Genomic DNA, 10,981 nt, shown 5'->3' on the forward strand with positions numbered 1-10,981 from the left:
TGCTATCATTAATTGGCTTGTAGTGAGAACAGGCAGGCAGAAGGGTGGGGAATCCTCACTCCCCTGGTCTCCAGTTGGATTCAAACCAAAGTTTTTGATCATAATTAATTTTCCTTTCGGTCCCAGAGGGACTGCAACTCCTTCAGGTGCTAACCAGCCTCCAAGGTGGTCAAATCGAGGGTGTCTCGAACTGAAATGGTGACTTAGCCTACATTTTATCACCAGTCACCAAGCTGGCAAGTAAGAGTTGAAGTTGATGCTTGGGATAGCTGCTGGGAGGGTCATTAAAGGGCCAGTTGCTATTCCAGTTGCCTGTTGGGGCTCAATGAAGGGGCTGCTCAGCATTCTGATGGCCGGCACTCCCACACCCAACATTCACTTGCTGAACAGTTGAACAGAGAGCTATGTGTCATCTTTCACTGTTGCTGCTGGGAGTGTGCATGGGGGAGGCTTCCTGGGCCACTCAAGTCAGGAAGTTCCCTGAGCAGGTCGCCCTGAGCTCTTCCACCCACTGTCAGAAACTTGGCAGGCAGTTTATGCACAGCAAGCTCCCACAAACAACTGATAACGTGTTTTTATCTCTGTGTTTAATTGACTGCCACCTCTCTTCAAGAAATGCCTTCCCTGAAGAAGTACTGCTCTGTTCTCCGACGGGATTTCCGTCTGTCTCTTCTGCCCTGTTCACCTTCATTGTTTTCCATTTCTCTCCTGGTGTTCCACCCCACCCTCAACTTCTCTCTCCCCCCGCCCCCCACCTTAGACCAGCTTATATTTCACCTCTCTCCTAACTATACTTCAGTTCTGCCGAAGGGTCAAGAGGACTCGAAACGTCAACTGTTTTCTTCTCCACCGATGCTGCCAGACCTGCTGAGTTTTTCCAGGTAATTCTGTTCTTGTCCTACAAACAACTGCCTTTCAGTGATAGGAGGTGGGGGAGGATTATTGACCAGAACTCAGGGAAGAACTCCATTTCCACCCCACCCCCACCCCCACCCCCACCCCCACCACCTCCTCCCCCTCCCCCAACCTTTTTCTCCCCCCTCCCTTCTAAGTATTGCGGTGGGATCTTTTGCATATGCACGCGCGAGAAAGCTGACCTGCCATCTGAATGGCGGCGCCTCGGGCAGTGCAGCACCCCCTCAGTACTGCACCGCGAGTGGGAATGGAACAGCGACTCACTGAGGCACGGCTGCCGGAAACGCAGTGGGGCCGTGATAAATCCCAACCTTTTTCTTCGCCCTGGTGGAGAGTGTGGGGGGTCCGAAAGGGTTACTAGCAAGAGGGGTGGTGTGTCAGGTGTGGCCACTGTTCCCTGTGAGCAGCCTCGCTGGTAATGTTGCAGCTCCTGACCTGGACAGTCACTTTGATATCCCGCCCGGCTTCGATTTTCAAAGGCGTCCAGACCCGAGAAGAAACGGATAAAAAGGGAGGGGAAAAGTGAACGGGATCCGTGTCCGATCTGATGTTTGGCCGTCTCCCGGATCCGCAGAAATGGATCACCTGAAATAACAAGCCTGGAAATTCACCGATTGCCCGCCTCCCGGAGTTTCCCGGCGGAATCCTTTCTGATCTGTGAAACTCTGGGTTAACACAGGGAGGTGCAGAGAGAGAGAGAGAGAGAGACTGCCAAGAGCCACTACAAACCTCCCACAAGCGAAAGCAGCCCAGTGCCAGAGAGAGATACCTGGAGCAACACCCTCTCCCACTGTGAACTCCACCAGCATCGAATAGCAACAGATTTTTTACTTCTCTCTCTCTCTTCTCCTCCTGCAGTACTCATTCATTCATTCATTCACCAGCCGTCCAAATCAACAGGCTATTCTCAACTTTGCTTCATTGAGAGCTCAGTGATGGAGCGGACCCGAGGCTGGCTTTGAACTGGGGGGCTGAAGGCTCCAGCCGAAGAGCACATGGGTGAGTGGGATGGCGTTTTATTGGGTTCTTCAGAAAGCGTGGCCAACCAGACCTGGTTGGGGGGCAGAGGCCAGGCCTCAGGCAATGGGAGGTCCCAGGTAACCCTCCAGGTGGCCACCGCTTGCCTCCTGTCGCTGCTGATCCTCTCCACCTTGCTGGGGAATGCCCTGGTCTGCTCAGCCGTGGTCAAGTTCCGGCACCTGAGGTCCAAGGTGACCAATTTTTTTGTCATCTCGCTGGCGGTCTCTGACCTCCTTGTGGGGGTGATGGTGATGCCCTGGAAAGCCGCGGCCGAGGTGGCAGGCTTCTGGCCCTTTGGCGCCTTCTGTGACATCTGGGTGGCATTTGACATCATGTGTTCCACTGCCTCCATCCTGAACTTGTGCATGATCAGTGTGGATAGGTACTGGGCCATCGCCAGGCCGTTCCGGTACGAGAGACGAATGACCCAGCCGGTGGCATTTCTGATGATTGGCACGGCCTGGGTCCTGTCCATCTTGATTTCCTTCATCCCGGTGCAACTGAGTTGGCACAAATCTGGGCAACCCCTCCTTCCAGTCAACTCCAGCGCCAGTGAGCCCACCCAAGGCGACTGCGATTCGAGCTTAAATAGAACTTACGCCATTTCATCCTCGTTGATTAGCTTCTACATCCCAGTGGCAATCATGGTCACCACCTACACCCAGATCTACAGGATCGCCCACAGACAGATAAGGCAGATTTCCTCTTTGGAGCGAGCCGTGGAACACGCTCAGAACTGCCGAGGGGACGACTGTGCCCATGAAACCTCACTCAAGACCTCTTTCAGAAAGGAAACCAAAGTCCTCAAAACTCTCTCCATCATCATGGGCGTCTTCGTCTTTTGCTGGCTCCCCTTTTTTGTGCTCAACTGCCTGGTGCCCTTCTGTGCCATGCGTGCCCAGCGCACGTGCGTGAGCGAGGCCACCTTCAATATCTTCATGTGGTTCGGCTGGGCAAACTCCTCCCTCAACCCCATCATCTACGCCTTCAACGCTGACTTCAGGAGGGCCTTCGTCACCATCTTGGGTTGCCATCAATGGTGTCTCACCAACAACGTGGAGACAGTGAATTTTAGCAACGAGCTGGTGTCCTATCACCACGATACCACCTTTCAGAAAGACGTGATGACCCTCAGTTACCCCCAGCTCCTCCCGCACGCCGTGCAAGAGGCAGGCAACGATTGGAGCTTTGACCAAGTTTCCCAGATCTCTCAAACATCTCCAGACACCACCAACATCTTGCCCATGGTTATCATTGTGGAATGTGAGCCGGAAATCTCCCTGGAAAAGATCATGCCCTTCACTCCCAATGTGTTGGCATGAGGCATTGGCATGGAGAGAAGAGGCCACTTCCTGGTACTCATTACGACAACCAGCCTGGTGTGTTCCGGCGGCAGTGAAGCCCAATCGAAAAATGTACATCAAAGGGCCAGACTGAAAGAAGGCAACCAGGAGACCACCGGCCAAAGCTGCCAGGACTTTCTGGAATCTTACACTACAGAAAGAGGCCATTTGTCCCATCTTGTTTGTGCTGGCTAACCAATTCGCCCCACTTCCCGCTCTTTCCCGATAGTCCTGCAAAGGCCTCTGTGCAAAACCTCCCCAATTTCCTGTTGAAAGTTCTGAGTGAATCTGCTTCCATCCTCCTTTTCCGGTGGTGCATTCCAGATCGTAAGAATCCACCACATTTAAGAAAAACATCTCCTCCTACAAACTGTGGCTGTTTTGCCGATTATCTTCAATCTGTGCCCTCTGTTCACCAATCCTTCTGCCACTGGGAACAGCTTCTCCTAATTTACTCTATCCAAACCATTCCTGATTGTGAACACCTCTATTAAATTTCCCTGAAGCTTCTCTGCTCTAAAGAGAATAACCCTAGCTTCTTTAGCCTGTCCACTTGGCCTGGTACCATTGTAGTAAATCTCTTCTGTGCCCTTTCCAAGACCTTAATCCTTCTCATTAAAGTACGGTGCCTTAAATTGTACATCACAGGTACTCCAGATGGGATCTAACTCATGATTCTTAAAGGTTTCTATTGCTAGGATTGACATTAGACAAAAAATATAATGAACCATCTTCACAGCAAAATGGCAAATAAGAGTTCTCAATTGCCTAGTCTAGGGCGGAATTGGATGCATGAGATAAGGCAGCTTTCGGAATCATTCCTGCTCTGTTTAAGTTAGCTAATCAGTTACAATTTAACCTCAACTGTGTGTGTGTGTATATATATTTGTGTGTGTGTGTGTGTGTGTATTTCTGTGCGTGTCTGTCTGTGTGTGTGTGGGGCCAGGATAGGCTCTATGACGATGGTTCCCACAGCCGAATAGCCTGCAGTGCTCACTGCCCAGCCTCTTTTGTTGCTAGAGGGTGCTGGTGCTCAAGTGAGCAGTACGACAAAGCATAAGACAGTGCTGCTTTTTGAGGACATCGTCACAATGACGATTGGCTTTTTAGGATCCCTGCCCTTACAGAAAAAGAGCTTCAACATAGTTACCCCTTGGATGCGGACCTCACTGGCCAAAGCCAGCGTTAATTCCCACTGAGAAATTGGTGCTGACAGTTGAGTAACTTGCTCGGCCATTTCAGAGGGCAGTTCAAGAGTCAACCACATTGCTGTGGGCCCGGAGTCACATTTAGGCCAGACCAGGTAAGGATGGCAGATTTCCTTCCCTGAAGGACATCAGCAGGGGCTTTTTTGTTTTCAGTAGTTCCATGGTCACTTACCGATACCAGCTTCTTAATTACATATTAGTTAATTGAATTTCTCAAATGTAGTGGTGGGGTTTGCGTTCACAACTCCTGGGTTATTAGTTTAGGCATCGGGATCACAACTCCGGGGAGAAAGAACCACTCTACCACCATTCCTGATGCAGTGATGTGCTTCCCCTTTAAGTAGAATTGGGGAGCTGTGGAATGAATTGATTTGCTGTTCACAGTTATGGTGCTGATAATGGTGCTTTTGCAGCTTTGCTCATCCAAAAATCGATTCTGCTTTGGAAACCGTATAAAAAGTGGGCAGCAGCCAAACTGTGTAGCATCTGTTGCTGCAGAGCTTTCGAATTGAGTAGGCTGAGTGTGTCAACCATGCTGGAGCTGACTGACTAAACCAGGTTCCCATCTTCACTGCCAGACATTTCCTGCAGCAGTGAGTTAATGATTGGCTCTGGGGGTCAATCCTGCTGAGGTACCATTCAAACCTTTGGCTTGGTTCCCCATCCCCCTGTGAAATTAGCCAAACGTTACTCGTGTCTTATGTTGTATTGTACCTTCTAGTCTAGAAATAAAATATTAAGTTGATAACACACATTCATTGTTGCTGTTTCTGTTCCTTTATTATTAAAGGACCCAGAGCTAAAATATTTGTCCCAAAACTTTCCTTTGGCAAAGCTGCTGGATCTAATTGAACGAATGGGGGCGGAGTGGGGGCAAAGGGAGTGGGTTGGGGCGGTGGGGGGGGGGGAGTTGGGTTGCATTTAAGCTCCCAGATTCGATACTTGTTCTGGGCTGAATTATTTCACCGGAGCTCGTTACCAGTTTGAGGCCAGCAAAACAGGCAGAAGGGGAGGGGGGGGTGGGGGGAGATAAACCCCTCCAGTCCCAGGGCTGTGCTGGGCATCTGCTGACCCTTGTTTGGAAGCGTGCGGCTGTGAAGACTCGGGTTCGGCTGTGATGCTTTCCACAGTCGAATAGCTCAGTGCCTCCCCGCCACCGAAGAATGCGATGCTGGGATCGGATTGTGCCTATGTTGTCATGGGTTGTTTCGGACCTGGAATCCAGGTACCAAAGCAGGATTGAGTGCCGTGAAGAAGCCCTTAGTTGTAGGCATGCAAGTTGCAACCTTGTCTGCTTCGACCGCTGTCAGGACCAAAGAGCGGATCCTAATCCTGCAACACGAGCAAACTGACAAGGTGTGAGAGTCCTGGCGTGGGATGGAGTCCGGGCTGAGGGAAAAGAGTGAGAATGTGAGGCATGTTCCCCCCGACCACTGCTGTTGGAGGCTCACATTAACACAGCGGCTGCTCTTCGAACTGTGATCGATTCTGGGAAATATTTCGACAAGTGCAACACGAAACAGGAAGGATTTTTTTTCCACTCTCAGTGTAAGTGAAAAGAAAACTGAGTTGGGAATCATAACACGGACAATTCAAACAAAGAAGCTTTTGAAGTGTTTTTTGTCCAGAATGCCACTTACTCAATCACTCTTCCGTGTTTTCAAATAATCAGCTACTGATTAGATGCAGCATTAAACTGTCCAACTCTGTAAATACCTGGTTTGGGACAAATGAGCTACTCAGTCCGGCAATATGCAAAATACCTTTCACCGAGAAACCAACTTATCAATATTTGATAAACTGACCTGTTGGTGATTCACAACATTAATTCATTCACTTGAAGTTTAGATGCATAAGACCATAAGACATAGGAGCAGAAATTAGGCCATTCGGCCCATCGAGTCTGCTCCGCCATTCAATCATGGCTGATAAGTTTCTCAACCCCATTCTCCCGCCTTCTCCCCGTAACCTTTGATCCCCTTACCAATCAAGAACCTATCTATCTCAGTCTTAAATACACTCAATGGCCTGGCCTCCACAGCCTTCTGTGGCAATGAATTCCATAGATTCACCACTCTCTGGCTAAAGAAGTTTCTCCTCATCTCTGTTCTAAAAGGTCTTCCCTTTACTCTGAGGCTGTGCCCTCGGGTCCTAGTCTCTCCTACTAATGGAAACATCTTCCCCATGTCCACTCTATCCAGGCCTCAGATGCAGTGTAGGTATATAGTTAACTATACATGGAAGTGACCTAAATAGGAGTAAGAGTTATTGCTGCAGCTATACAGGGCCTGGGTGAGACCACGCCTGTAGTATTGTGTACAGTTTTGGTCTCCATACCGAATTAAAGGCATACTTGCCAGAGAGGGAGAGCAATGAAGGTTCACCAGACTGGTTCCTGGGGTGGCAGGATTGTCGTATGAGGAGAGATTAAGGAAACTGGGCCTGTGTCCTTTTCTAGAGTTTGGAAGAAATGAGAGGTGATCTCATTGAAATGTTCAGAATTCTGACAGGGTGGACGCAGGAAGGATGTTTCCTCCTGGCTGAGGGGTCTGGACCCAGGGAAGACAGTCTCAGAATAGGGGGCAGGCCATTTAGTACTGAAATGAGGGGGAATCTCACTGGAATTCTCTACCCCAGAGGGCTGTGGAGGCTCAGTCACTGATTATATTCAAGACAGAGATCGATAGACCTCTAGATAGTAAAGATATCAAGGGCTTTGGGGATAGTGAGGGGAAAGTGGTGAAGATCAGCCATGATCCTGTTGAATGATGCAGCAGGCTCAAGGGGCCGAATGGCCCACTCCTGCTCCTATTTTCTATTTCACTAATACCAAAACATTATAGTGTATTAACAGAACTGGTACAAACGCAGTGTTGACTGTGATGTTAGGTTCAAGTATCAGAGTTTAACAAGTCAGCATTGAGTTAAAAGAGAGAAGGAAAATCACTTTCACATAAGAATAATCAATTCCTAAATGAGTTGCTGACAAAATAGCATTGAGGCAGGCCATGGAGGGAGGTCAGAAGGTTGGTAGGAAAAAATATAACAAAAGAAAGTGCTGTAAACTGCAGGGCTATGGGCTGTGTGCAGGAAGGTGGGATTAGAAAGGGCACCTGGGTGTTCTCGGGCTGGCTTGGATAAGATGGGTCAAATGGCCTCCTTCTGTGCTCTAACTTTTCTATGGTTCTATGGGAATGAGCTTGATTTTCTTTTCTAAGGGGTAATTTTGGCTGTGGGCGCATCTCCTGCATAATTGGATGTCTCTTTCACAGAGCCAGCACAGCCACGATGGGCTGAGTGGCCTCTTTCTGTGCTGTTTCTATCTACCTGTCATGCTATGCTTCTCATGAGGCTCGCTGGTAAAATTTGATCATGCTCCTGGAAAGATCCTCGGGATGTTTCAGGCGTTGTGTAAATGCAATTTGCACAAACTGGGCTGCAGCAAATCAAAAAGTCAACAGAGTTGAAAGATACAATGGAAGCAGATGTAAAATTCCCTGCCTGTTCTCCATTAAACGTTCAACATGAGTTTAAGATCCTATGCCAAGCTTGTCTGCAGGATTACTGAAGTATTCTTGCTGTGATTTGACACAGTGAAGTGCCTCGTTGCCTATGAAGGAGAAATATTTTTTGCTCTCTGCCTGTAAAACAGTAGCTTCTGGCACTGTTCAATAAAGATAAAGGATGAAATTTCTGTTCTGTTTGGTTTTATGTAAATCTGGGGCATTCATTGGAAGCCCAATGTGATGTCTGGATTTATATGGCGCTTTGATCCATGTTATTTATTTGCAGCCACCTCCTATTCCTCTGGAGGTCTTGTGGTGCAGTGAGTAACATCCCTGCCTCAGGGCTAGATAGTCCTGAGTTCAAGTCCTGCCCCAGGACTATCAACCTGTAAATCCTGCTGATGGTTGGTAGTGAGAACAGGAGGGGTTCCTGGTTAGCCATGTGATGGAAAGAAAATTGGCAATTAGCTACAGGGACTGAATTTCTCCCACAGCCCAGGAACATATCAGTCAACCATTTCAATATCTGTCCAACTTCTTATCCATTGACTTCTGGGATAAGCAGTTTGGGGCAAACTGATGATTTTGAGTGTTAAAGATGCAGTGGGCTCTGTATGTTGGTTAGTCTAGCTTTGGAATGACTCCTGAAGCATTGGTATGTTTAAACAACAACTGGTTTATTTTATACAACTGACTCAGTGTTGGCCTATGAACATTCTCCCTCTCCTCTCCTAGTCATACGTTCCCTGACATTATCATGGTGGGAGGTGCCATTTACACAGTCCCACACATTGACCCTTACAACCCCTCATACTACAGACGCTACCTCAAGTATTTTCTACAGTTTCTGTACTTCAGTTGCTGAGATGGATTGGAGAGGTTGGGACTGTTCTCCCCAGGGAGACAAGGTTGAGAGGGGATTTGATCGAGGTGTTCAGAATCATGAGGGGTCTGGACAGAGTAGAGAGGGAGAAACTACTCCCGTTGATGGGAGGATCGAGAACCAGAGGGTGCAGATTTAAGGTATAATTAGCAAAATAAGCAATGGTGACATGAGGAAAAACTTTTTCACACAGCGAGTTGGTTAGGATCTGGAATGCGCTGCCTGAGTGTGGTGGAGGCAGGGCCAATCAAGGCATTCAAGAGAGAATTGGATTATTAGCTGAAAAGGAAGAATGTGCAGGGTTACGGCAGAAGGCAGGGGAGTGGCATTGCTCGTTCTGAGAGCCAGCACAGATACGATGGGCTGAATGGTCTCTTTCCGTGTTGTAGCGGTTCTGTGAAGCAGTCATTGCCCCAGCAGCCCCCTCTAAGTAAAGATATTTCTCTTAATTTCCCTTCTCACTCTCACTGCCAACTGATGACCCTTTGACACTGACTTCCTCGACCTGAGGGAGTGCTGCACTGTTGGAAGGGGCATACCCCAGGTGATCTGTGAGACCAAGGTTTCTGTCTTGAGGTGGATGTAAATAATCCCGTCGCGCTAGGTCTGTCATCTACTCCAGCCCTCCAAACCCTCAGATCTCTGCACTCCTGCAGTACGGCCTCTTACCCAGCCTCTGTTCCCCCTATCCCACCATTGGCAGCCGTGCCTTCAGCTGCCTGGGCCCTAAGCCCTGCAATTCCCTCCCTAAATCTTTCTGCCTCTCCTCTCACTCCTCCTTTAAGACAGTCCTTAAAACCCATCTCTTTGGCCAAGCTTTGAAAATCTCTTAATTTGACATAGTGCCTGATTTATGCTCCTGTGGGGACGTTTCACTCCGTTAAAAGGTGCTATATAAATGCTAGATATTGTTGTGGCATGATAATGACAGCAACATTAATCTGTACCTGCAAGAGAGAGGAAAATGGAGTGAATCATGTGCAGACTGACCCATCTTGGGCAGGTGCAACACCTGACATGATGATAAGCGAGGAAATCCACTTAGCATTCTCCAGCAGAAAATAACAGAGACCTGAAATGTTCAATTATAAACTAAATTACCCCAATTAGACACAAGATTAGTTACTGGGGAAGTTGCCTTTCGAATCTTCCTGTTGCCAGCCCATCAGTATTGTTCTGGTGCAATGAAGCAAGGATTCACACTGTCAGATGGACAGCTACAATACTGTGGTTGCACAGAGCAGTATAAAAGGAGTGCAGCATGAACAGAGGGCACGAGTGGGCGAGTTTGGTGCAGAGTTGGTGATCGTGCAATTGTTGCTGTACTTTTTAAAATTTATTTTTTCATGGGCTGGCCAGGTCAGCATTTATTGCCCATCCCTAATTGCCCTTAAGAAGGTGGGGGTGAGCTGCCTTCTTGAACCGCTGCAGTCCATGTGGTGTAGGTACACCCACAGTGCTGTTAGGGAGGGAGTTCCAGGATTTTGACCCAGCGACAGTGAAGGAACAGCCGATATATTTCCAAGTCAGGATGCTGTGTGGCTTGGAGGGGAACCTGCAGGTGGTGGCGTTTCCATCTATCTGCTGCCCTTGTCCTTCTAGATGGTAGAGATTGTAGGTTTGGAAGGTGTTGTTGAAGAATTTGCAATGGTTTGACTTATTTGGAGGCAGTAAGTATTTCAAATTTTGTTCAATGTTTTAGTGCATGTTAGTGCGCAGAATCCCAAAAGAAAACTTACATCAATTTATTAATTTGTTGTAATATAAATACTCTAGACTAAGATGTCACGGAGCAGGTTTTCCTTCAACAACACCTTCCAAACCTACAACCACCACCACCTAGAAGGACAAGGGCAGCTGACACATGGGAACACCATCACCTGGAAGTTCCCCGCCAAGCCACACACCATCCTGACTTGGAAATATGTCGCCGTTCCTTCACTGTCTCTGGGTCAAAATCCTGGAACTCCCTCCCTAACAGTGGGTGTACCTACACCACATGGACTACAGCGGTTCAAGAAGGCAGCTCACCACCACCTTCTCAAGGGACAATTAGGGACGGGGCGAAGCCCACATCCCGGGAAATAATTAAAACAAAAGGTTGTG

General features: G+C 48.4%; 1 protein-coding gene across 1 annotated transcript; it reads left to right on the top strand.

Moving 5' to 3' along the window:
• Positions 1-2,165: 2,165 nt before the first annotated feature.
• LOC144677820 (D(1C) dopamine receptor-like) lies at positions 2,166-3,333 on the top strand. Its single transcript, XM_078537828.1, has one exon. The coding sequence runs from the start codon at positions 2,181-2,183 to the stop codon at positions 3,255-3,257; it is 1,077 nt and encodes a 358-aa protein (XP_078393954.1). The 5' UTR covers positions 2,166-2,180; the 3' UTR covers positions 3,258-3,333.
• The last annotated feature ends 7,648 nt before the right edge of the window (positions 3,334-10,981 follow it).

The sequence above is a fragment of the Cetorhinus maximus genome, unplaced genomic scaffold (assembly GCF_964194155.1).
Source record: "Cetorhinus maximus unplaced genomic scaffold, sCetMax3.hap1.1 HAP1_SCAFFOLD_3101, whole genome shotgun sequence".
Lineage (NCBI taxonomy): Eukaryota > Metazoa > Chordata > Chondrichthyes > Lamniformes > Cetorhinidae > Cetorhinus > Cetorhinus maximus.